This window comes from Colletotrichum gloeosporioides (assembly GCF_011800055.1).
Source record: "Colletotrichum gloeosporioides strain Lc1 chromosome Unknown consensus_62, whole genome shotgun sequence".
Lineage (NCBI taxonomy): Eukaryota > Fungi > Ascomycota > Sordariomycetes > Glomerellales > Glomerellaceae > Colletotrichum > Colletotrichum gloeosporioides.
The window spans coordinates 14836-40947 of NW_025544707.1; the positions used below are offsets into that span (position 1 = coordinate 14836).

General features: G+C 52.6%; 9 protein-coding genes across 9 annotated transcripts; 8 read left to right on the forward strand and 1 right to left on the reverse strand.

Annotated features, from left to right (window-relative positions):
* Positions 1-390: 390 nt before the first annotated feature.
* GCG54_00014277 (PII-type proteinase) lies at positions 391-3867 on the forward strand (the record flags this gene model as incomplete). The annotated part of the gene is made up of 15 exons (XM_045414116.1): positions 391-534; positions 590-922; positions 976-1096; positions 1147-1186; positions 1241-1298; positions 1348-1404; positions 1459-1719; positions 1769-2248; positions 2307-2427; positions 2498-2933; positions 2985-3100; positions 3161-3236; positions 3290-3380; positions 3438-3697; positions 3756-3867. The coding sequence occupies 15 exons, from the start codon at positions 391-393 to the stop codon at positions 3865-3867; spliced, it is 2706 nt and encodes a 901-aa protein (XP_045261730.1).
* A 1215-nt stretch (positions 3868-5082) lies between these two features.
* GCG54_00014278 (uncharacterized protein) lies at positions 5083-6616 on the reverse strand (the record flags this gene model as incomplete). Its single annotated transcript, XM_045414117.1, has 7 exons — positions 5083-5443; positions 5501-5596; positions 5648-6024; positions 6084-6157; positions 6213-6246; positions 6324-6343; positions 6403-6616. The coding sequence occupies 7 exons, from the start codon at positions 6614-6616 to the stop codon at positions 5083-5085; spliced, it is 1176 nt and encodes a 391-aa protein (XP_045261731.1).
* A 2441-nt stretch (positions 6617-9057) lies between these two features.
* On the forward strand, positions 9058-10773 carry GCG54_00014279 (FAD-dependent monooxygenase yanF; the record flags this gene model as incomplete). The annotated part of the gene is made up of 5 exons (XM_045414118.1): positions 9058-9144; positions 9200-9628; positions 9685-9856; positions 9916-10228; positions 10278-10773. The coding sequence occupies 5 exons, from the start codon at positions 9058-9060 to the stop codon at positions 10771-10773; spliced, it is 1497 nt and encodes a 498-aa protein (XP_045261732.1).
* A 2043-nt stretch (positions 10774-12816) lies between these two features.
* On the forward strand, positions 12817-14366 carry GCG54_00014280 (5-methylthioadenosine/S-adenosylhomocysteine deaminase; the record flags this gene model as incomplete). Its single annotated transcript, XM_045414119.1, has 2 exons — positions 12817-13222; positions 13273-14366. The coding sequence occupies 2 exons, from the start codon at positions 12817-12819 to the stop codon at positions 14364-14366; spliced, it is 1500 nt and encodes a 499-aa protein (XP_045261733.1).
* A 449-nt stretch (positions 14367-14815) lies between these two features.
* GCG54_00014281 (uncharacterized protein) lies at positions 14816-15571 on the forward strand (the record flags this gene model as incomplete). The annotated part of the gene is made up of 1 exon (XM_045414120.1): positions 14816-15571. The coding sequence occupies one exon, from the start codon at positions 14816-14818 to the stop codon at positions 15569-15571; it is 756 nt and encodes a 251-aa protein (XP_045261734.1).
* A 663-nt stretch (positions 15572-16234) lies between these two features.
* On the forward strand, positions 16235-18361 carry GCG54_00014282 (uncharacterized protein; the record flags this gene model as incomplete). Its single annotated transcript, XM_045414121.1, has 1 exon — positions 16235-18361. The coding sequence occupies one exon, from the start codon at positions 16235-16237 to the stop codon at positions 18359-18361; it is 2127 nt and encodes a 708-aa protein (XP_045261735.1).
* A 504-nt stretch (positions 18362-18865) lies between these two features.
* Positions 18866-19519, forward strand: GCG54_00014283 (Esterase FUS5; the record flags this gene model as incomplete). The annotated part of the gene is made up of 1 exon (XM_045414122.1): positions 18866-19519. One exon carries the CDS (start codon positions 18866-18868, stop codon positions 19517-19519), a length of 654 nt encoding a protein of 217 aa, XP_045261736.1.
* A 797-nt stretch (positions 19520-20316) lies between these two features.
* Positions 20317-22590, forward strand: GCG54_00014284 (Calcium channel YVC1; the record flags this gene model as incomplete). Its single annotated transcript, XM_045414123.1, has 4 exons — positions 20317-20419; positions 20521-20869; positions 20924-21851; positions 21901-22590. 4 exons carry the CDS (start codon positions 20317-20319, stop codon positions 22588-22590), a joined length of 2070 nt encoding a protein of 689 aa, XP_045261737.1.
* A 2098-nt stretch (positions 22591-24688) lies between these two features.
* Positions 24689-25456, forward strand: GCG54_00014285 (putative GPI-anchored cupredoxin; the record flags this gene model as incomplete). Its single annotated transcript, XM_045414124.1, has 1 exon — positions 24689-25456. The coding sequence occupies one exon, from the start codon at positions 24689-24691 to the stop codon at positions 25454-25456; it is 768 nt and encodes a 255-aa protein (XP_045261738.1).
* Positions 25457-26112: the final 656 nt, after the last annotated feature.

Below are 26112 nucleotides of genomic sequence, written 5' to 3' on the forward strand. Positions count from 1 at the left end.
GAGACACAATCCAGGCGAGGATTTCCCTGTCAACCCAAGAAACGCAGTAGAACTCGTCCCAAGAGAGTCAAACGTGGGCTAGATGGTGGTCTCATCCTTCATAATTTCTCCTCATCCGACCTTGCAGCGCATGGCAGGGGTGCAAATCGTCCCAAGAAGGAAGCTCATTTCCAACACGATGGCGATATCACCATAGACCTCCAAGGGAATGCTCCCGTATCGGCAATGCAACGCTGCAGTGTCCAGCTGCAGCTCAAACAGTGTTTCTGTAGTAAACAATAGTTAACATGCCGTCAAACGATATTTAAATAGCCATCCCACCGGCATCATCATCTTGACTTCGAACCCCAAGCTTCAAGCGACTCGCGGTTTTGGCTGAACTACACCAAGATGCATCTCCTCAGCATCGCCAGCTTGCTTGCGCTTCCTGCGCTGGGAAGTGCGGATGTCCTCTCTGCCCGCCAAGCTCCCGAGGGACAGACTAGCAACTCCACAGTCCCGGTCGCCAAGAGCTTTATCATCGAATACACCCAGGTTCGGGACTTTGTCGCAAGCCCTGGAATAGACTGTTACTAAATCTTTGTCTCAGGGCTCCGCAAAGGCTCGCCGCGATGTCGCTCTCGCAGAAGACATCAAGATCGTCAAAGATTTCGAGACCGATATCTTCTCTGGCGCCAGCATCGAGACGGACACGCACAACATTGACACTTTGCAGAACCTCGCTGGTGTCGCTCGCGTGTGGCACAACACGCGCGTCACCTTATCGCCTGTCGAAGGACTCCAGGCGATCGAGGATGCGGCTGCTTCGAACTACACTACCCACAACGCGACGGGCGTGAGCAAGCTCCACGACAAGGGCATCTTTGGTCAAGGTGTCAAGGTTGGCGTTGTTGACTCTGGCACTTGGTACAACCATCCTGCCGTACGTATTGTCGTAGTCGGAGGCGGTCTGCATTCTTGCTGACTTGCATATAGCTCGGTGGTGGATTTGGCGAAGGCTTCAAGGTTGCTGGTGGCTATGACTTTGTTGGCAACGGCATCTGGCCTTACGAGGACAAGGCTCCAGATGATGACCCAGAGGACCAGATGGGTCACGGTACGTTGTTCTCAAAGCCCCAAGGAGATGTCTGTCTAACACTGGTACAGGAACCCATGTTAGCGGTATCATTGCTGGCAAGACAGATTTGTATGGCTGTCACTATCCACTCTTACCGACATCCTCTTGCTGACTTTTTTTCAGCTGGACTGGAGTTGCACCAGAGGCTACTCTGTACTCCTACAAGGTCTTCACTCAAATCGTAGGTATCTTGAAACAAGGAAATCCCCTGCAGATCTAACGATTTGTAGGACGCCACGGATGATGCGACTCTGATTGAGGCCTTCTTGAGGGCTTACACGGATGGAGTGAGTAGTTTGAAGTTGATCTGACGTCTGCCACAATGCTAACAAAGGCCTGAGGTCGATATTATCACTGCTAGTATTGGCGGCCCCAGCGGATGGTCAACCAATGCCTGGGCTGAAGTCGCGTCCCGCATCGTCGAGGAAGGCGTCGTTGTAACAATCGCCAACGGAAATTCTGGTGCCGCTGGGCCCTTCTTCGCAAGCAGCGGTTCTTCAGGAGAGAATGTTCTCGCTGTTGCTTCCGTTGAGACTGAGACATTCCCTGCGTCACCATTCGAGCTCACCTCAGTTCTTGATGGCAAGACCGAGACAGTCAAGGTCAGGTCCCCGGTATCACCCGCAAAGTTCTTTTTCTAACAAGCTGCAGGCTGGATACCTGCCTTCCACATACTACTTCTCGTCTGACATCACCAACTGGCCAGTCGTTCCTTTGAACTTTGATACCACTGACCCTGCAGATGCTTGTGAGCCGTACGCCAATGGTACTCGTAGCCTGAGGGGCGTTATTCCATTGGTGCGCCGTGGGACTTGTACCTTCGCTACCAAGCAGGCAAATCTGGTCGCCCTCGGCGCAGAGTACATCCTCTTCTACAACAACGAGGGCCCGCTGATCACCCCGTACACCGAGGATGAGAACGGACTGATTGCATTGATTACCGCTGAAGCTGGCGCCGCCATTATCGAGACCGTCAAGTCGGGTGGTAATGTTACGGCTGATTTCTCCATCAACCCTGAGCAGGTAGTTGGTCTGGACTACCCTGCTGGCGGTCGACCGAACACTTTCACCTCATGGGGAGGAACCTACGATCTCCAGATCAAGCCTGATATTGCAGCTCCAGGTGGTCAGGTAAGTAAACTCCATTGTCACAACTACAGGTTATCGTGTGGTTTTGACAAGTACGCAGATCTTCAGCACCTATCTGGACAACACCTACGCTCTACTATCCGGAACCTCCATGGCTACTCCTTACGTGGCCGGAGTTGCAGCCCTCTACATTAGTGCCAATGGCGGAAAGTCTGTTCATGGTAAGTTACTGAATGCATCCAAGATCCAACTTGAGACAGATGAACGTGTGAACTGACATCCTTTGCTCAGGCAAGGGTTTCGCCAAGGCGCTGCACCAGCGCATCATCGCCAGCGGCACATCTCTCCCCTGGTCCGACGGAACGGCCACTGACTACGGCTTCTCCGCACCTGTCGCGCAAGTCGGCAACGGACTGATCAACGCTTTCAAGGTTGTCAGCTACGCTACCGGGCTCACCTTTCAGAAGATTGCTCTCAATGACACTCACTTCTTCAGCCGTTACCACGACGTCACCGTCACTAACAACGGCGACAAGGATATCAGCTACAAGTTTTCGTACGAAAATGCCGCTGGCGTGGAGATGCTTGGATGGTACCCATTCGTCGAGCCTTGGGCTGGCGAAAAGAGGATCAAGAGCTTCTCCGAACTGGCTCCTACCAGTCTTCCAGTTGAGGTCTCGGTTCCCAGAGACTTTACGCTGAAGCCAGGCGAAAGCAAGACTGTCTCGTGAGTTTGAGAGCACTGCTGTAATTGATGGCAATCGACTGACATGACAAGGGTCAACTTCCCCAACCCCGACACTTTGGGTTGGAACTCGTCCGCATTGCCTCTATACAGTGGCAAGGTCATTGTCTCTGGCAACAATGGCGAGCAATTGTCCGTGCCTTACATGGGTAAGCAAGCTCTATGAGTTGAACGTACTTTGCGACCGTTAGTTCTAATAGCGTCTGCAGGACTTGGTGCCAACTTGAAAGCTGAGATCAGCCCTATTTACCGTCCCAGCTACCCATTCACCACGCAGCGTGACTAGTAAGAACAGTCCCATATCCGTCTTGATATTAATCATATCTAACATTATGAAGTGTGTATTCCTTCAACCTGGACAGATTCGCCGCCGACTTTCCAATCATCTACTCCAAGCTGATTTGGGGCACCAAGGAAGTCCGATGGGACGTAAGTTAACGCATGGATCAACGCCCGACTGTCAACATGGCTGACTCATGTGCGTAGATCTACGAGCCTGGCTGGACTGAGCGACAGTGGGAATACCCTCCCGTCCCCGGAAAGAATGGCTATATCGGCCCGGCCACCAGCCACGTTGTGGCCGGCAGCGTCTCCTACTTTGACCCCGATGTCTACGATCCTGATGACACCTGGACCTACCCCGAAATCGATCTCTACCGCAACGCCCAGACGCAAGCTTCTTATCACGAGTTTTGGTGGTTCGGCAAGTTGGGCAATGGAAGTCAAATTGAACTTGGCAACTACACGTAAGTGATACTCATCAGTCAAAGTCGTTCGGCACCGGGCTAATACTACTAACTGCAGCATGCGATTTGCCACTCTTAAGCCTTTTGGTAACCCCCAGGCATCTGACAACTGGGACATCTTCCAGACGCCCCAGATTCAGGTCACCGGCAAGTATGAGAGAAGAAACTGAGCTCTGCCATCGTGTGAGTTGGCTAGGAAAGAGGAGCTCCAATCATTTAGATTTCCTTTCTTTCGTAAATATTTCTTACAATACACACGTGATTACTGATGCAGCATCTCTTCCCACATCATGCCACAACGTGCCCTGACTTATTGCTCACTTGAACACCGCGTCGTCACTCATAACGAACATCCGCACTTACATGCAAAGATTTGTCGTGGAGTCTCGGGCATCCTTTCTGCTCAAGATGAAATGATCACGGCTTAAAGATTGCGGAATGCTTCCGTAACAGGCAGAGACACCCGGCCCTTTCCATCGTGATGGTTTCAGGAGAGAGAGATTGGAAGAGTTCCTGCTCTGCTCGGTCATTGAATCGCGTCCAAGAGCGAGGAATGCTCGCCTATATGCTGAAGAAGAATCTTCCAAGCTGCGAGGGGTCCCCTCGGTTTGTTCCGTAAGGACCCATGAATCGCAACGGTCTTCCTTGTTTCAGACGTCACGGGAAAACTGCCGCTGTTATCTCACTGCGAGTTGCGAGTTGACAAGGTTCATTCTACGAGCTAGGCCCGGGCGCTAATCAAACTCAAATAGACGAGCGGATACGTCCTCTGGAGCTACGGCCACCGCCCTCCTTTTTTCCTCTCTATATCGCTCATATCCGGCAACACGGCAGCCGGTGTTGGCTTTGATTCCTTGACTATTCTAAGGACCAATGTTGACTGTGTATTCCGAACTTTTTTTCAGTTAAGAAGTCGCTCGGATATAAGCTCGGCATCGCTAACAAATCGCCCGAGGCAGCGGAGCGACCCGTGACGAAAACCTCATGCGGATCAATCAATCATTGAATGTGCGGCTGAGCATGTCATTGCACTGATTGCAGTTCGCATCTCAGTCGGGTGAGTTTAAGTGTAGAAGCTGAGCATGAAGCGCTTGGGAGAAAAGATTAGCAGCCGGATTGCTCCCTTGGATTGTCCCGCCACATACGAATCATGAGCCAGTGGCTTCACCGATCACCGAGTCAGAGCGAAATATTCCAGCCCGCAAAGAATTGCGGCTCAATGCAGAAAGAATGCCTTCTTTAGAATTTAGACAGTTATCCATTACTCCATTATTCTTTTTTGATGTCAGCCCCCAAGATATGACGCTTTGACCGAACCCCGTCCTAAACTCCATTCCGCATGCATTGACACGAACCATTACCCGGCCATCCACATCGTCATCCCATTAATCTCGCTGAATCGTAACCGTCTTCGTCTGTAATATCGCCTTGTCGCTCATGTCGTCTGCGCTCTCTCTTCCGCCTCCCGCGACCACAACTGAGGTAAATGCGGAGTCGTCGTCCATGCCCCGCTTGTGATCCGAATGGAATGTATGCATCTCGTTCTGATCTGAAAATTGTTGGTACTGAGATCTTGCTCGACTCTTTGTGTTGTGTGATTGTTGGTTGGCGTAAGATGCGTGGTATACCGCACCGTACGACGATGGGTTCGTTGAAGTTCCCATGAGCTTGGGTGCAAAGTGCTTGAAGAACTTTCGCAATGTCGGCATCGAGCCACAAATGACGAAAAGGTTGCCCTCGATGAAGCTATCAACCCTAATTAGTTCTGGCGAAACTGGAAGCGAATCAGAAGGTGCGCCTTACGTCCAGATATTGGCGGGCGCCGCATCCCACGATGGGTCGGTGCTGGTCAGCAACTTGGGCAGAAGGACGAGACGGATAATAGACGTTGCGATGGTGCTGGGTTCATTAGCACAGCATCCAAAGGAGCGGTAATATAGTTGCACTTACATAGATCCAATGCCGAATATCAGCATAGCGCCAATCTTTTGTGCAATTTTCATGCGGAGATTGAAGATCATTGGCATCGGCAGGATGAACAACATCACGTCGGTGGCGATATTTGACACTGCCGTGGCAATGTAAAGCACAGCCACGTCCAAACACTTTCCGTCATTGATGGTGAAGTCAAAAGCCTTGCGGACTGGGTTGCAGTGGAACAGCATCAATAATGTGATGCATCCCGAGTACAAGGACACAACGACGATGCCGATCCACACGCAAATTCGGAACCATCTTTGCGGCGACAAATGAAGATAGAAGGTAAGCAGCGACAGCTTCGTGAAGCCGTTGCAGAGCATGTACACCGGCGCAGTGACATACACATCCTTCCTCGAGTTAGCTTTGTTTGCTACAGTTGGGGCTCTTGGCGGTGGTCGGCACATACGATGGAGTATTTTACAAATCGGGAAAGGGGCATTTCCCAAGCGTGTGCACACATGCCGCCTTCAGCTATTGAGGCTGAATACACGTCAGTCATCATATCGCAGCAAATTGAGACTGTGGCAACACTTACCAACTAGCATGGCCTGCGTGACAACAGAAGCGACCTGTGAACGGTGAGTTAGATCATCGTCTTTCGGCCGAAGAAAACAGCGCGAGCCCCGAGCTCCCGACGATCACATACCCAACCAAGAAACATGAAAGCTGCAAGAAACTCAAATTAGCAATGCTCGTCAGTACAAAAGGTCAGGGCTAAGACGTACCATCATCGATTTGCAGACCCTTCGACAAGAAGATCTTGGTGTAAAACCTCTGACAGAGGGCGATGAACGCAATCGTGCCGCCGATCCCAAAGATGAGGTAATGCTCGAGCACCTTTTGCTGGCGCGGATGGTCGAAATCGACCGTCACTCCCGGCGGAGGAGGGATTACGGACGCCGGCATGTCAGCCGTTGGGAATTGCGTGTGGTTCGACATCTTTGGCGACACAGCAAACGATCATCGACGACGAGGAGCCAAAGCCAACAAAAGGTTTGGGTTTTGTTTATATGTCTAGCCTGAATTCTGACAGAGTTTGAGCAATTCGTTGGGCAGGCGATCTCGCGTCTCTTGGCCCAGAATAGAACCAGGGTCCATCCCCGAAAGCCCGCACCTCTATTCTGCGAAATTACGTTCTGCGAGCACGCTCCCACTCGAGAATGGATAAGACGAACAGGCCACATGGCGATGCCGAGTGAATCCTGTGAGTAAATCAAAGGGATCAACTCCCCGCCTTGTGCACTGTTCTACGAATATCTTATTACTATGGAAATCTGGAGTGTGATATTTCGGGGTCTCCAGAGGGCCAGGGACACAGATGTTGCGACGATTCAGCCGCCAGCAATGCTCTTTGCAGGACCCCGCTCGACGATTACCGAAGAAGACCCCGGCGAAGAACTTGGCTGGGGCGGCAGCTTAGGCTCGCCGGAGAGTAGCGGTTATGCGCCTTCAATATCTTAAGCTGTGATCGTGGTTATCCGCGATAGGGGCGCCTTGGCTTTTTGGTTGATCAGCAGAAATCGTCCTGTTGAAGAAGTCGATCCAACCTAGCAATAAAGTTCGGCTGAGGTTTTCTGCAGCCGAGCTGGGAGCCCCAGCCAAACGGGGTCGGGTGCCAGCCGGGATGGCGGTCATCCGACATGCGGGCTGGCAGAGGCCGGGGATGTGGATACGGAGAGCACTTTTGGCCCCTAGCAAAAGGACCGAGAGTCGTCCTCCCCAAAGCCCAAATCCGAGAGGTCTTGGCTGATGTGACGTTAGCTCAGAGTTGCATCTTCGAGAAGAGCCTCGGAAAGGCCCCATGTCGGATAGCGTACGAAGAGGCCTTCACAAGATGTTAATAGCTCATCATTGATAGGCAGGTGGACATCTCACGGTCACTGCGTTCGCTCTGCCGCCGGTGCCGAGCGATCTGGCCAAGATTCAGGGTCTGTCCACCCCTACCGCACATCTCGTATGCCGGGCCTTCTAAGGCTGCAGGACCTTGGGACAATCGTTGATCAATCCCACCTGGCATAGGCTAGCTAATGGCGGCACCTCACAACGTCATGCAAGCCAGCGGTGAGCCTCAGTCACGATATTTTAAGACTTCAGCTTGAAGGGATCAACTCAGTGAAGGTGATTTGTGCAAGAAAGGATCTCTTGGACAAAATTTCTTCTACGCGCCGATCACTTTCCTCTGAGCGGTTTTGGGCGGTCTGCAAAGCCCCGATGATCTCCTCAGTCTGCATGGATATGCTGTGTAGAAAAGTCTCAGAAAGTTCAACATGACTCAAACGACCTCGGCGGCGGCTATTACCCCTCCGCAGGCGGTGTCGTGCAAGCCTGCCCCCAAAACAAGATGACTGGGCAGAAATGATGCTCGGTGACCGAATCATGTTCTCTCTCCTTTTACGCAGGGTCTTCGGTGTGCTGAAACTCGAACCAGCCAAACCTTGCAAAGGAAGGCGTTGAAGGTAAAATCTCGGACGAACAGTCAGGGAAGTTGACAGAATGACATTCGCATTTCAGGAGTTGGCTGCCGGAGGTGGATCCGGGGAGGCGTCTTTGATTTTAACTGGAGGAAGAAAGGCAACGCCGGTATGAACGATTGAGTGCATCTGGGATCATGCGGCTAACAAAATGGCGCCAGACTAAGTTGCAGTGCGCATCTCCTCCCTTCCCGCCCCAGACCTTGCCGAGGACGCCGATAGGAGAAAGAAGTTGATGCTAAACCCTCTCGGTAATGAAAGACCCATAATCTCTGCTGGAGAGGGTGGCATTGTTCATCTGGGATGTTGAAGAAGATAGATGTCAGGTTGCACTCCGTCGTTGGAGACAACCGGTTGCGACGTCAAAGTTCACATCGTCCCTGAATAGAGTTTTGTTTGTTGACGGGAAAACAACGTCAAGAGGAAAAACAATCATGGCGGTAGAAACTATGTTTTATTCCGAAGACATAGCATCCCTTCGTAACCAATGCAGACCTCTCAAGATATATTTCCCTCGGCCCGTCCACCTTCCAAATTCGCATTCTCGTCCGCTCAGCCCCGTCTCCGGTTTGTGGGCGAATGGTGATTCCCACTTAGTCTCCCCCGATGGAAATTAGATCGCCTTATGCTGATCCGGCCCCCTAGGCCACTTAAAAGTGCGGATACACGGACCTCAAGATTTGCCTGCAGAAATGGAATGTAACAGCACAGATATCATCCAAGGCGATTCTTCCTCATTCTTCCTTTTGCTTTTCCGTTCTTTTTCTCGCTTTGATTTGACTACCCCCGGACAAACAGCACGTGTGTAGCCAGGTATCGCCCTCTCATTTGTGGCCCTCTCCCAAACTCTCAATTCTTCAAGAGAGATCGTCGTGGAACTGCGGGAGGTCGTGCGCAAACTCTGCAGTCATGAAGTTCTCAACATCAGGCTTGGCCCTCCTGGCATTGGCTGGCTCAGCGTTGTCTGCGAAGAGTCGTGGCCCCCAATGCTCATGTGTACGTTGCAAACCTCCCCTCGCCAAGCGATGATCATTCCTAACATCGCGTTCAGTGTACTGCCCTGGCTTCAGATGAGAACCTCAAAGGCAAGGTGTTTGGCAAAGACAGTGCTGTTTACGACGCACGCTTGAAGTCTTATTACTCTGCCAACGCTGCGCAGGAGGCCTGGTGTATGGTTCTTCCCGAGGGGACACAAGATGTCTCAGCGATTGCCAAGATCATCTCAAAACATGAGTGCCCCTTCGGTATCCGCAGCGGCGCTCACTCTGCCTGGAAGGGCTCCAACGGCGTCAATAGCGGTGTCACGATTGACTTCGGCTACATGAACGCCACGACGTACGACGCAGACAGCAAGGTAGCCTCAATATGCCCCGGGTCCAACTGGGGTGAGGTCTACAAGGCTCTTGATCCCTATGGTGTAACTGCTGTTGGAGGCAGAGCATCAGTCGTCGGCGTTGGTGGCTTCGTCACAGGCGGTGGTGTAAGTAGATGAACAAGATGTCTTGGCAGCCCCATCACTAACATCACGATTACCAGTACTCCTTCCACACCAACTCTCGCGGCTTCTCATGTGACCAGGTCACCAACTTCGAAATCGTGTTGGCCGACGGTACTATTGTCAACGCCAATGAGCACGAGAACGCCGACCTGTGGAAGGCACAGAAGGGAGGCTCTGGCAACTTCGGTTTCGTTACCAGAATTGATCAACGTATGTCCTCCAGCCCTTGAATTTCAACTGCCCGAACCCCAATGTTGACAACTTTTTAGGTGTCGTTGAGTCGACCCAGATGTGGGGTGGATTCTTCACCTACAACCAAACCAAGAGAGACGCTGTTTTCGATGCTTACATGAACTTCGCGAACCACATGGACGAGGATCTCGCTAGCCAGAACATCGTTGCGCTGTACTACGACAAGACTGGCTACACCCTCCGCTCCATTCTCAGCAATGTTGACGCCAACCCCGAAGCCCCTGCCTTCAGCGAATACTTTGCTATTCCCAATATCTCTACCACTGCGTCCGTTGGCGCCGTTTCTGATCTGGTCCCCCAATTCACTGGCCCGACACCGCTTGGTCTCTAGTATGTGAAACAATCGCCCATTATTTGGACACAACTAACCGAATTGCAGCGCCAACTGGTTCGTTGGTCAGACGGCTCACGACATCCGCATGCTCAAGTTTATCGACGACAAGCTCAAGGAGTACTCGCCTAAGATGAAGGCCGCCGCCCCCGACTCCGACTTCAATACCCTCATCCAGTTCCAGCCCGTCACACAGTCAATTGTCCAGCACAGCGCCCAGTCCGGTGGCAACGTTCTCGGCCTCGAGGATGTCGTCGCCGACGGCCCCACTCTCATGTGGCTCATCGCCTTGACTGTCGACACAGAGGCCAACCAGGAAATCCTCCTTCCGTACATCTTCAAGTTCCGCATGGAGATCGACAACTATGCCAAGGACCTCGGTCTCTACAAGGACTGGAAGTACACCAACTACGCCTGGGGTGACCAAGACCCCCTCGCCACCCACGGATACAAGAACTTCGACTTCATGAGCGAGGTTGCTGAGCAATACGACCCTGAGGGCGTGTTCCAGAACCTCCGCAGAACCGGCTTCAAGCTGGCATAACCCCTTCGCCGTTCCCTTTTGGCGATATGCTTTTGCAAAACAGAACGACGCACCTGAAACACGTGGACCACAGCAGTAATGTCTGAACCCAGCACTTGCAGCGCTTGCATTGATTCGCAACAACAAAGCAACAGAACTCCCCTAGCTTTTAATTCTTGTTAATGTTCATCATCTGTATTAGTAATAGGTAAAACCTAGACCCCAAGCCCTTTGACTTTTACACACCTTATTCAGGGCACGTTAGAAGAGATACCAGACTGCACATATGAATTCAATTCTTAATCCTTTGTATCACACAACCTGTATTTAGAACACATCATTGGCTGTTTTGTTTAAACACCGGTTCATTGAATTGAACATGCATTGATCTCAATGTCTGCTTATGATTTTTCATGAAATGTTGACAAATTGAATTTTGACAGTCTTCCCTGATCTTGTCTTGCGGCTCCAATATTGACAATACTTTCACCACACATACCTGATATATATGTCGAATACACGCTGGTTATCATGCGATCATGACGTGAGACATGCACTGCATGACCACCTAGTCATTCCCATTCGAAGACACTTCATCCTGATCTGTCAAGTAAGCAGTTGTGTCTGGTGAGACCTAGTAGCTAAGGCATAGGAAGTTCATTGGACATTTGGGCAGAATTCGGCATGGAGTTGTTTCTCTGCGAGGCCACACCAAAAATGGAAAATGAATGCAAAGCCTTGGGTAAGTCGCAAAGTGTGTTCGGCTTGCTAATGATCCCAGGCTGAAAACCTGACTGAAAGCTCGGATCTATGACACCCGACTGCATCGCCTTAGGCCTATTCAATGAACTTGCATATGTCAAGGCCTACGGTCTTGATTCTCAGTGGTAAGTAAACTCATGTCTCAGATGTCGAGGGGGAAAAACCAATTATCGTCGTAACGCCACTCCGGAGGTCCACTAGCGATATCGCCGTCCGGCCGGAGGTGTCGCAATTCTCGGTGCCCACTTTACCCCGCATTCTCGGCCTCCGGGGCGGTCCGAATGAGCGGCAGCAGTGGGATAAATGTCACCATACCTAGACTTCGGGACTCGCGTTTAAGGGATCGTGTCGATTCACGCGAGACTCCACCGCATGGGTCATAGCTTGGCCGCGTTAAACTTCATTAAATTCAAGCTTAATCAGCTTTACGTCAAGGAGGCATAGACTTAAGCCACCATAAGCGCCGGTCGCTTTTGACTTTCGCGGCGAGGGGCGTTTTGTGAAGAATTCTTTTGTGAATACTTATATAACTAGGGATATATAAGAGGACCCCCCTACTCTAACTACCCCCTATATATCTAACTACCCTATTAACTACTACTACGTTATAGTAATTATATATATATCCTTAAGTTCCTTTAATAAAGTACTATACTTTAATAATATAAGATACTTAATTTAATTAATATTATATAACTTATTTATCTTAAATTTCGTTTTAATTTACTTAAAATATCTCTATACTTTAATTTAAAAATATATTATCTTATTAAAGTATATTAATAGAAAGTAGTAATATATTTAATATATTATTAAGTTTTATATTAAGGAATTAAGTTATATATATAAAAATCTATATACTTTATCTTAGTTATTTTAAATAATTATAAAGAAGTTATTACTACTTTTAAAGTAATAATAATAGATAGTATTAATATAGTATAGTAATAATATCTTAATATTAAAGGAATAATAGGTTATAATAATATAAAGAAAGAGATACCTACCCCCTAGTAATTTATACTCTCTTTATATACCCCTATAGGTAGCTATAGAGGTTTCTCTATAAAGCCTAGGCTATCCTAGCCCTTAAATATTTCCCCGTGAGAGTTATATAGTAGTTAATAAGGTGCACCTCTAGGCGGTAAACTACAAAGAAGAAAAGTTAGAAGGGAAGAAATATTCGCGGCGAGGGGTTGGTCTCCAACGGCGATGAATACATAATCAAATCAGCATACCTGTCCGGCAACATTGACTCTGTTGAAGCAAGCTAGTGTTGTGAAATCACATCTGCTGTACACCATGGCTCCTACTTCGAAGACGCTGCTCAAGAACGGTCTGCTTCTTGTGCATGCAGATGATGGCAAAGTTACCCCTCAGCGATTGGACCTCCTGATTGAAGGGAACAGGATCGCCAAGATTGAAGAGAACATCCAGGCAAGCAGCGAAGTCAGGGTCATCGACTGCGACGGGAAAGTTATTTCACCGGGCTTCATCAGCACTCACCACCACGTCTGGCAAACTCAACTCAAGGGACGCCATGTGAACCACACACTGATCGAGTATCTTCCTCCTGGTAATTATGCAGGTGCATTTTATGAGCCTGAGGACGCCTTCTGGGGTGAGCTTGCTGGTGCTCTCGAAGCCATTGATGGCGGCACCACCACAGTAGTGGACCACTCAAGCTTGAACATGGGTCCTGAATTTCGTAGGTTTTCATTTCCACGGTTGACGCCAGGCATGGGCTGACTGTCACAGCTCCGACAATGATTCAAGCCCTTATTGCTTCTGGCCTTCGAACGGTCTACTGTTATTCCGTTCCTCGCACCGTTTCCAGTTGGAGCCCCTTTACAGTGCAGGACGATTACACCTCACCGAGCGTGCTTCAAGACTGGAAAGCCCTGGCATCCAAGGGGCCATACGGCGACGAAAGAGTTCAAATTGGTTTCGTCGTCGATAATGTTTATCAACCAGGAGATGCAATGAAGAAGCTTTATTCGGAGCTTAGGGCGGCAAAGGCCAAGGTCATCACATCCCACGCGGCCGCCGGCCTCGCCTTCGGGAATGGGCCATCGGTGGCGCAGCTTCTCAACAACCATGGCCTCCTCGGCCCCGATGTTCTGCTTTCGCACGCCAACTTCCCGAAGGACGGCGATGCGGAACTGATTACCAAGAACAATGTCTGGATCTCGGCAACTCCCAACACGGAGCTCCAGATGGGATGGCCACCACTCGCTCTACGTCCTGAATTTGAAGCAAATTCTAGCCTGGGAGTTGATTGCCACACTTGGGGGAGCAGCTATATGCCCAGCCAGATGCGTTTGGGGCTACAATATGCGCGCACCGAGCGCCAAGAAGAACTTCGCAAGCAGGGCAAATGGAGTCGCCACGTCGGCCCTACGGCTGAGCAAATATTCAACGTGGGCACGATTGGAGGCGCTCGTGCCATTGGCATGGCTGGCGAGGTCGGACAGATCAAGGTCGGCGCCAAAGCAGACCTTGTGGTCTTCGACACCTCCAGCACATCCATGTTCCCGGCTGCCGAAGTGGATCCCGTTGCTGCGATTGTCTTGCACTCGAGCGAGAGAGATGTCGAGACGGTGATTGTGGGCGGAGTAGTGAGGAAGGAAGCCGGCAAGTTGTTGCCTATTTCGGTTGTGAAAGGGATCGATGGCGCGAAGGAGATGGGACTTGGGGGCAAGCAACTCACGTGGAAGGACATTGCACTGCAACTGTCGGAGAGCCGGAAAAGACTGGACAAGAAAACTGAAGGCGTTGATATGCGGGCCGTTGAGGAGACTATCATGAACAACTATTTCATGAATCGTAAGGATATGGTTGAGCAGGATTGAACACCAATGACGTCAAGCGAGTAATCTAGTATTCGTGTGAATCGTTACTCATCTAGTTCAGAACTTGTGTATCTAAACCGTCTCGTCTGATATTTCTTACGGCAAGTTCAACCCTGAAGCCCCTTCCGTTCTTGGCCTGAACTCAGATAAATCCATCGCATTCTTTTCTACGACCTCACTTCTTCATCTTTTGCTTTATTTGGGTTCCGCTCCGAATTAAATCTCAATCAACTGAGGTGAGTTTTGTTGTACAAAAGCAAACTTCAGATTCCCTCGCCGCCACAAGAAGAAAACCGCCCACAGACCTTCAACCTCACCAAAATACCAAAAGATCATTTACCTATCAAAAATCTGTTTTGTTCAAGTCTCTCATTTATCAACCAAATCAAACACGAAAGTTACTCGCCATTGAAGAATTCTCCCGCCACGACCTGAAGGTCCAGAGCACAATGTCAGCCACCCCAGGACTTGCCTCTTCAGCCAGCTCAGATTCTGCCGACGACGAAATTGAGTCAATTCTTCCCTTCAACGGCAGGGCGCCCAAATCCAAGCAAAAGAACACAAAGCCACCACCAGCTCCGGTTATTTGGATCAACGGCTTCCCAGGCACCGGAAAGCTCGAAATCGCCATCGAACTCCGTCATCTCATTGGAAACCACCGCGCCATCTACATTCAAAACCATCGACGGATCGACAACGTGGCCCTTCCCCGCCGGCATTCACAAGCTTGGAAGGAAGGCGCCAGCAACCGAAAAGAGACATTGCGGTCCTACGTTCTTGCCCCACACATGCGACACAAGACAATCATATTCACCGACTTCCAGACCACCGATTCGATCGAGCGTACAGACAACCCCATCGAATACCTCGAGGCCGCGCACAAGGCTAACCGGCCGTTCTTGCCTGTCACGGTGATGTGCAGCGAAGCTGAGAACATCCGCCGGATCACCGATCCAGGTCGGTGTTGGCCAGAGTCAAGCGTGCAGAGGAAGGTGCTGAAGAATGCATTTGTTCTGCGATGCTACCGCACGTTGAAGCTATTTGACTTTGACGTGGTTGACTACTTTCATGAGGTGAAGCGGGACGGGTTCGTCGTTGACGTTACGGAGCTGGATGCTGTTGTTGTTGCTGAGATGATCCAGCGAGAGGTGAAGCGGTCGCGGAAGGGCAAGGAGGCCATGCGAGAAGTTGGATGCCGGTGGTGAAGCATGAGGGGGTTAGGAGATTTCGTGCCATGAGATGGGATTGAATGGGACAGGGGGTCGCAGCAAATGGGATGGTAATAATGCGAAAGATCATGACAACATCGCGGTATAAACATTGTTGCTTGTTTGTGAGGCCCAACGTATCACAGCATCATTCAACAAACACCAACCCGGCCATTCAGCCCATCATAGTTTTCCACCAACAAACTTAGAATGAATGAGAGAGCCATTCGGAATCCTCCATGCTAACATTCCACTGGGCAAGCAGCCGGATCTTTATGAAAACGAGAGTCAAAGGTCGCAGTGACAGGAGCGATGTTTTGTTCCATCCTTTTCTTCAGCGCCCGCCTCACAAAAAACAAGCGTCATGCCAATCTCAAGTCCAAGATCTTAGCGGCCGATGCCTGTCACGCCAAGAACACAGGATAAGCACTACGGATTGGCGACCGGGTTCGAGCATCCCTGTCGACGTGGTATCGGCTTGCAGGCAGAAGGATTGCAGTTGAGAAAATAGAATCCTCAGGGGTTGCGGCACAGCAAGTTTGCCCTGTCGAAAACTGCCACATTGAAGAACCCATTTCGAGTCTAAAACTACGAACCCCCCAGGAAAGTAAAGCCTTGCAATACTCGATCTCGACATGGTTCCGAGAAGAATACCACGGGATGTTTGACAAGTGCCGTCGAAAGTCTGGCTTTGGAGGCCATTCAGATCCCCCGTCGCCGGACCAGGAACTACGACCAGATGCAAGCCAGAGTCTCGAAGAGCCACTCGTCAGAAACTTTTCGATGAGTGCCGGCGAAGCTCAAAACGAGAGCGACCAAGACCTCAGATTCAACAAAGCTCATGCCGCCTACGTCACCAGCAACGACCTCAAAAGCAAAGCCCCGCGAGTCTCGACGTTATTCCAAGACTTCTCCATCCGCAACGAGCCAAACTCTCCAGCTAAACCAACCAAAAAACCACAATCAGTCTTTGTGCCATGGGCCCCAGACGTCACCCTCCTCGTCACAGCCACCCTCCTCCTCGCCGCCATCTTCGCCACCACCCTCTCCCAAGACAACAAGCCCCAGCGCAACTGGACGCTGCCCATCACCCTCAACTCCCTCGTTAACGTCCTCTCGACGCTCTTCCGCGCGTGCATCGCCGCCGTCGCCGCGGAGATGATATGCCAGGCGCGATGGACGTGGTTCTGGTCCGATAGACACGGCGGGCGGCGAATGATTGATCTGCAGCATTTCGACAGCGGGAGTCGAGACGTGCTTGGAGCGCTGAGGCTGGGCGGGGTCGTGAAGTGGAGGAGCCCGGCGACGTTGACGTCTGTCTTTGTGGTTGTGGCGTCGTTTGCGATTGGGCCGTTTGTGCAGCAGGCTATCGGGACGGTTGAAAGGGCTGTGGTTGATCCTGGGGAGGTTGCGAGTATTCCGACGGCGCAGGGCGTTGATCTCGATTCGTACTTCTTCGAGGCGATTTACCGCGACAAGGAGGATGGGTCGAGAGCTACTGAGAGGGTTATGAGGCCTGGGATGAGGATTGCGCTGCAGACGGCTATACAGAATCCCCGCGGTGTGGATTCTGAAGTTTCGCCTACTTGTCCGACTGGGAATTGCACTTTCATGGGGCTTGAGTCTGGCGCGCCGGTGGTTGGGCTTGGCGAGATCACACACGAGTCCGCTGGTCTTTGCTCTGTCTGTACGGATGTCACACCCCTCATCAGCGTGGCCGAGAGCAATAGTTCGATAGCCTTGCCGAACGGGATGAATTTCTCTACGGGTCGGACAGCGACGAGTATGGTGTTTGGCTCGGGAGATCTATCCTGGGCTAATAGCGTCATGTCTGAGCGAGCTATATCTCTGGCGAAGCAGGGGTTATCCAACATCACCGTCCTGACTACCCAGAGCCCCATCGCCGATAGATACGGCGCCCCGTTCGTCCATACTCGCATGGCACTCTCCTGCTCCTTGTACCTCTGCTTGCGTAGCTACTCGGGGGTCGTCCAGAGAACCCAGCTCAAGGAGAAGCTCATTTCCGAAGTTGCCATGTACCACGACCCATTGTACGACGGCATCGGGCATCAGTGGGTCAAGAACGGCAGCTATCTAGCCTCCCGCACGCCCTGCGTAATCAACGGGCGGAACTACACCGCCGAAGCTGAGACCGGCAGCCTCAACATCACTACGTTCTGGGCGCCCGACGCCGCGGACTGCATATACAGCGTCGCCCCGACCTTCGCCGATGGACTGTCGTCGTTTCTGAGCGACGCGTTCAACGAGACTTGCACCTTTAGCGCGTTCCAGGACGGGAACCTCTGGTGTAAGAACAACTTCTGGCTCTCTGAGCTATGGTATCAGGGCAACGCGACGGTTGAACTCGTTTCTGAGCATTTCGCCGATATTGCTACAGCGGTGACGAATCAGCTCCGGCGCGGCCTGGGGAGGCAGGAGGGCTCGATGTCTGAGGTCGAGGGCCAGGCGCTTCAGTATGTTGTGTTTATGGTCATTGATAAGGGGTGGCTCGCCTTTCCGGCTGTGCTTCTTGGGCTGGAGGCGGTATTGCTGGGTTTGATGATCGCGAGGAGTTGGCGGTCGAGAGACGAGGAAGCTGTTTGGAAAAGCAGTATTCTGCCTTTGATTTTTTATAGGAACCAGTTTGCAGGGTCTGGGCAGGTTGTTGCTTCTGGGGAGAGGTTGATGACAGTGAAGGAGATGGAGACTGATGCGCGGAATATTCGTGTTAAGTTTTCTCGCGTCCGGGCGGGGGATGAGATGAGTCTGCACCGTATTGCGAAATAGTCATTTAGAGTGACGATTTAAGCTGTAATATTGAAACCATCTTGCTTCCTCTCATCTCACCTTGCCTCATTTTAGTTGATGGATATGAGGTGACTCGTGAGTCTTTTTTTCACAAATGAATGCCCCGCCCCTTGAAAATCGGGTTTGCCCTTCATCCTCAATGCCTTCTTCACCGCTTCGCAACCACTTACCTTCCATATTGTTCTCACGTGTCGTTGACTGCAACGAGTCAGTCTCATCCCATCGCTGACGTGGCTTATGTAACGGGGCAGGCATCGGAGGTTTAACAACGGTGAGGCATACCGAAGGCCCCCACTTTTCCAAATCTCACTCCGATATTGAGTTGCACACGTATCGCAAACCTTCACGATCAGATCTCACCTCACACATCCATCTGTCACTCCCTCGACGCCAAATTCACGTGTCACTCACTCGCTTCATCACCAAAGAAAAGCCAGACATATTCCAACTCGGGAATCCGCGAAATCCACCCATCTGCCAGAAATGTCTCAAAAGCCGAGACTCCTGTGCCTCCACGGCGGGGGCACCTCCGCCCAGATCTTCCAGATCCAGCTCATCAGACTGCAGCGCATCCTCGACGCCCGCTTCGACTTCGTGTACATCGACGCGCCCATGGACTCGGCGCCGGGGCCCGGCGTGCTGCCCGTGTTCGAGGGGTGCGGCCCCTACCGGCGCTGGGTCAGCGACGACCCCGCGACGCCCGCGGACGAGTTCCAGGCGCAGAAGGACGCCGCCGTGGGGTTCCTCAAGACGTACATCAAGGAGAACGGCCCCTTCGCCGGGTTCGTCGGGTTCTCGCAGGGCTGCCGCGCCATCTCGAGCCTGCTGCTCGAGCACCAGCGCGGGGACGACGATTTCCTGGGGCCGGAGGCGAAGCCGTTTGCGCTGTTCATCTGCGGCACGTTCCCGCCGTTCGTGCCGCACGAGGAGAAGATCACGGCGCCGACGGTGCACGTGGTCGGGCTGGAGGACCCGTACGAGCCGGCGAGCGAGCAGCTGTATGAGCAGTGCTCGGAGAAGAGCACGCGGAGGATTCTGAGGTTCCCGGGGGGCCATCACCTCCCGACTGCGCCGGAGACGATACAGCACGTTGCGAACATGACGTTGAGTGTTTACAAGGAGACGTTGAGGAAGTGAGGACAAGGTCGGAAATGGCGGTTTGGGATAGAGTGGGTTGGTTATTGGGCGCTAAAGATAGATAGGAGCAGCGTGTTTCGATCAACGGCCGGGAATAATAGACATCTTTGGACACAACAGACAGACATACGGGATCATCGAAAGATGGGAGGCAATCATGAGTTTGGGGTGGGCGAATCAACCACGAGATTCAACCCGAAAGTGCCAAGAACGTGGAATGGAGTCTATGGCTGGATTTCTGAGTTTGTGTGTAACCTTCCCAACCAACAGCATCTCGCCGGCGACGTCTGTCTTGGACGTGATGGTGTGAGGAACGGCGCCAGAAGCGTGGCAGCCAAGTTTTTGGCCGAGGCGTTGTGGGGTGCTCCCGAAAGAATGTTAGCGCCAAGGGCGGGTGCTTGTCTCTGATTATGGTTGTTGCCTACAAAGATAGTGAGATTCTGATAGAGAGATACGTATCCCCGGTCGTGCGCTTCAATGCCCCCGCTGTCGGTCGACGTCACCTTCAGCGAGCAGCAGCTTAAGCTCCGGCCTCCTGAGCGCCCGCGGCAAAACAAGGAAAAACGATGCGACAGCCACCACGACGCGCACGACGCCAACTTCTCCCGGTGCTCTGCTCTCTTCGTCCAGACTTTTTCTTCAGGTCTGATATTGGTGTTTCGACGTCTGACGCCGTCAATTGAGCACCCCATTGTGGCTACTCGCGATAATCGGCTCCGACAGACTCGACGACGGCAATTGCGGACGATACGATCGAACGACAACACACGAAGAGATAACCGCTCGGAGCACTCGTCATGGCTCGGTCCAGCTGGTTTTCCCGCCTGATGGGCTGGGACAAGCATCCCAGACACCATCACGATTTCCACGCCGACTGGATTCGCGATGACCGCAGACGCCGTACGTGTTCATCCCTTCTCCGTCGTCCCATGCTCTCCCACCTCCGATGACAGCCCTCATGCCACCTCAATTCCCTTCGGAAGATCTGGATTGCTAACAAGAGGTTCTCTTCCGTGATCTAGTTCTGCCGCAATACCGCAACGAGAACATCCAGTCCGCGATCCCTGCCGCCGAAGTCACAAAGGTGGCCCTCAAGCTGCGCCACCTGATTGAGCTTGCTGTTCCGTGCGAACTCGACGAGGAGGAAATCACAAAGGCACACAGCAAGATCATCACTACGAAGGTCATCAAGGCCGCCAAGGAGGCTGGTGGCTCCCACTACCGCTCCTGCGTCGTGTTTTGCCTGGTGGTTTGCAAGAGATGGTTCAAGCACCAGGCCCTCGTCGAGCTCTGGGACGCCGACATGCACAGGGTCCGAGCCGTCGCCTGTGAAGTGGTGGCCAAGCAGATGTAAGTCCACCATCTCTTAGGATTGACGACATTGTACTGATCACGTGATGGCAGCATCGAAACCGAAGACGACTTCGAGTACCTCATGCATTCCGTCCTGCTCCGCCGATACTCCATCATCGTCGACGGCGAAGCCACCCCGCCCGCCAACGTCGTCGAGAAGGCCGTCGACCTTCATGCCGTGAGGGTAATTGGCTCGTCGGGATACCAAAAGTGCATCTCCTACCTCTGGAAAGGCTGGCTTGTACAGGATGAAGACGACCCGGCCGTCTTCATCGACTACAAGGACAAGGACAACACGAGCTTCTTCGTCCACATGGATCCCGACCGCATTCGCGCGCCCATGTACCAGAACGCCACCCAAGTCATCATCTCCTTCGTGTACATCGGTCTCTACACCGCCGTCATCAACTCCGTCAACCCGACTGGTGTCTTTGACACGGCCGAAGTCCTGTTGTACATCTTCACCCTCGGCTTCATCTGCGAAGAGGTTACCAAGTTCTGGAAGGCGGGCTACCACATCCTGGGCTTCTGGAACGCCTTCAACAGCGTCCTCTACAGCTTCATTACTCTGTCCTTCATTCTCCGCATCATTGGCCTTACCCATCAGCAGGGCGACGACACGCGCGAGTTCTACAGCAAGATGAGCTACAACTTCTTGGCGTTTAGTGCACCCATGATCTGGTCTCGGCTGCTGCTGTACCTCGACAGCTTCCGCTTCTTCGGCGCCATGCTCGTGGTGCTCAAGGTCATGATGAAGGAGTCAATCATCTTCTTTGCCCTGCTGATCGTGTTGGTTATTGGTTTCCTCCAGGCCTTTATCGGCTTGGACTTTGCTGACGATTGGGTCGCGGATGATATCCTCTTCATCCTGCAGGCCATGGCGAATGCCGTAATGCAGAGCCCTGACTTTGACGGATTCGACAAGTTCTCGCCGCCGTTTGGAATCATTCTGTACTACTGCTTTACGTTCATCATCATGGTGAGTGCATTTCCGGGTGTTTTTCTGCCCGCATGCTAACCCGTCCCAGGTCGTCCTGCTCAACATCCTCATCGCCCTGTACAACTCGGCGTACGAGGACATCTACGGCAACGCCAACGACGAGTACCTCGCGCTCTTTGCGCAGAAGACAATGCAATTCGTCCGCGCGCCCGACGAGAACGTGTACATCCCGCCCTTCAACCTGCTCGAGATGCTGGTCATCTGCCTCTTCTGGTGGATGGAGAAGTCCAAGTTCGAGCGCATGAGCGACATCATCATGGGCATCATCTACTCGCCCGTGCTGCTCATCGCCGCGTGGCACGAGACGAAGATGGCGGGCGAGATCCGCAGCAACCGCGCCCGCGGCGAGGAGGACGACGATACGATCGAGGAGTGGGAGCAGATGATGGACCAGGTCGACTTTGAGGCCGACGGCTGGAACAAGCTTTGCATCAGCGCCAAGACGAACCTGGAGGCGGACCCGACCATTACCGAGGTGCAGAAGCTGCGCGGTGAGGTCGAGGAGCTAAAGAAGCTGCTGGTCGACATGACGAAGGCCTTGTCTTCCGGTGGAGAGGTTGAGCCCAGCCAGGCATCCACCTTGATCGACGTCGCTGAGCCGGAGCAGAGCGAAAGCAAGACGAAGAAGAAGAAGAAGGGAAAGAAGAGCAAGAAGGACAAGAAGGCGGGCGGCGAAGGAAATGCATCCGCGTCCTCGAGTTCGAGCGATGAGGAGTGATGAGCGTTCACCTGATGGGACACGTCGCGTGATCCATGCGCTCTGTTTTTATCTACTGTCTGTGTAAAATGTTTAGGGCCGTCACGTCACATCACGTCTGTCACGAAAGCAATTCCGTTTTTGTTTCTATGGGGGATTTGGGTCTCGGGTAATCAGCTGCGAGTCAGGATCCATTGGCGTTGGACCATCAGTCATTGTTTGTCAGATTGGATCTGAGAGCATAGCAAACCATTACCAGTACCAGCGAAAATTTGCACAATTTCATTGACCGAAAAAAGCATCCGTGAGTCCGCCGCCGGGAGCCGACTGGACGCAGTGGTGATTGTCCGTCGAGTCCCGTCCGCAAATCGGCTCCGGGCAGATTGTTTCAGCCGACCCCACGACCGCCAAGGTCACCAGCTTCACCAGTTGGGCAGTTCATCTTCGTGAGTTGTCCCGGATGCCGGCTCGGGTCCTACGCGAGGAGGGCTGTGGTGCAAGTTGCAACAGCTGCGGAGACAGGGTTAACCGAGCTGGGGCTTGGGTGGCCTTTTTTCCTGGAATGGTGAAGGGGGCAACCTTATTTTTACATGTTGGAAACGACCTTCTTTTGACCTCCCCAACTGAGACTGGGGCGCGTGGAGACTTTTTGGGATGTTGGCACCATTCAAGATGGGGAACAGTAATGACAATCCAGTACGAAGAGAAGCTGACTCTGAGGCGCAGACGGGTCGCGACCATCCTCTAGGTACCTAGCCGCCAACCACCCCTGTCCAGGCCCCAGAACCTGCATCTCGAGACGTTTTAAAGTTTAGTGGCGTCCAGCGGTTCCCCGGCATTCCCTCTCCACATGGTGTCGTTCCTCACCAGGAACACTCGGCACGAAGAGGAAACTCGCCAAAACAGTAGTGTGCTGTCGCCCCTGTTTTGCCTTGGGATGAACGGGTTTTGGGCCTTGTTTCTGCTGAGATTGGAGGAGATGATTTGTGGCCGCCTATGGAGAGTGATGAAGTTGAATGGTGACGGAGGGATCATTGTGGCTGCTTATGGGGGAATTTGGCTACAATGCCATTCGAAGGACATACGGATGGTCAGAGTACCCATTCAGCTCCATGTTTACACGGAGACCAATTGGGCCCCCTAGTTCCCTCCCCCTGGCGCTTAGCCGGGATTGATTTTCGAAACATGATCCGAACATTGGCGCGGGACGACGGCACCATGGCCGCGGCTGTGTTTGGCCGTCTTGACCCCGCCAGCGAGACACGACTCCAGTCCAGTGCATCGCGTGGATGTCGTCGACCTGGTCCCAAACGCCATGGCTGAGGACGTCTCCCCTGCCTTGGTAACGGGAATTTGGTGTGTAGCTCCCACAGCTTGGACCCATGTCAGCATGGGGTAAGGTAGGTAGCCAAACATGGTGTGGCACCGCATTTAGCTTCGTCCCAACGCTCAGGTAGTGTGTGAGTGTGTCTTTGACCCCTCAATTTGGCATCCGTCCGAAGAAACCAAAAAAGCTTGGCCTGCAGGTCGTTGGTGGGTGGCATGGCTTAGAGTGGGTTGCTACCACGTAAACCTCGGATGTCAGATCCCCCGGGGCCACTCACTCTATGGAAACAGACCTTTCCGCGAGGCGAAGTCGACCTCTGTTTCTTTTGCTGCTGCTGGAGATTGTGCTTCTTTTTCGGGGCTAGCTCATCGTTGCCGCGCTAGTTCGCTGAGGGTAGGACAGGGCTCGGCTGAGGAGACCGAGACCTCCCTTTCCGTCTTCTCCGGATGGCGCTGTCGTGAGGCCGCCACGCGACTGGCGGCATTCTCGTGCCGAGATGGGGGCTGTCTTTCTCGGCTGCGGCAGAGCTACACCTGAACCTGGGCTTCTGGAGAAAACGATGTTGCCTGGGGTATGTGGCTTTGGGGGTAGCGTTAGACGTTACAGGGAGACCGCCACGAGACCTGCCTCGTCTCTTGTTGATGTCGGGTGAGTTGTATAAGAAGACTGTCATCTTCCTGTCAAACCCAGACTTGGCATTCCATCATCAGCACAAACATATTCTCCTCTCTCACACACCCAAATACCCAAACACCAACATAATACAGAGTTGACCTCTCTCACACATCCAAAATGCACGCACAAACCCTCCTCGCCCTCCTGCCCGCCGTCGCAATGGCCCAGTACGGCTACGGCAGCGACGACGCCGCCGACTCCTCCTCCATGACCACAACCGCCTCCGCCGCCGCCGCCTCCTCTTCCTCCTCCGCCTCCGGCACGGTTCACGTCGTCAAAGTCGGCGACGGCGGCCTCACCTTCTCCCCCAACGACGTCAAAGCCGCCGTCGGCGACACCGTCGAGTTCCACTTCTACCCCAAGGCGCACTCCGTCGCGCAGTCCTCCTTCGACAAGCCCTGCGAGCCGCTCTCCAACGGCACCGCGACCGGCTTCTTCTCCGGCCCCGTCCCCGTCTCCTCGGGCGAGGGCGCCGACGTGTTCTCCGTCAAGGTCGAGGACGCCTCCCCGAAGTGGTTCTACTGCGCGACGGCGCAGCACTGCCAGGGCGGCATGGTCGGCGTGATCAACGCGCCGAGCAGCGGCGGCAGGACCGTGGACGCGTATAAGGAGGCTGCGGCCAAGGCGGAGAAGAACGTGGCGCCGGCGTCGACTGGGGGCGGTACCCTTGGGCCTGCGGCGACGGGCAGCCCGAGCAGCTCTGGGGGTTCCGGCACGAGCGCAAGCGGGACGTCGGCGGTGTCGGGCACTGCGGCGAGTGGATCGGCGTCGGCTTCGAGGACCTCGAGCCCGAGTGCCGGTATTGAGGCGCGCGGGGATGTTAGGTTGGGACTGCTCAGCTTCGGTATGGCTGTTGCCGGTGTCGTTGGCGGGCTTCTCATTTAAGATGGTTTGAGTGGTTGTGGTTTGGGTGTTTGGATGGGGCATTTATACCAAGGTGCATCAACAGATTGGTCTTCCGGAAAGGGAGGGATGGTCTGGGTTTAGAGCGATTCATGTGTACAAAGTACCCTACTAGTTAGTCATTGTTTTGCAATATTGATCAAGCTGAGCTTTCAAAATGCTGCGTTTCTGGGTGGACCTTGATTGATTACAACAGAGGGGCAGCCTGAGAAAAAGGTGTAGTCGATTCTTCGGTGGTCAACCCGTGAAAGCCCCCTGCTTGAGTATGCGATAATGCGACATGCTTTCTACATAGTCCACGTAAAGTCCAAACTTCTTGGAGATATCCCATCGAATAGTGAATGACGCTAATATATAGACTTGCAGGATGTAGCTAACCAAAAGTATTCCATATGATGTGCAACTTCTTTTTTTCCTTTTGGTAAATTGAAAAGTTGAACGTAGTGAGATTGGTAAAGATTGCGGTCACTAAACATTCTGGCGCTATCCAGTAGTAGATAGGATAAGTTACTGGATGTCTTCTGCACATTCTCGATTCTATTCGGTTCTTTAGTTTTTGTATTCAAACGACACAATTACTTCGACAATAATTAATTGATTCGCCTAAGTGCCAGTAACAAATGCGAACACTCATGTGC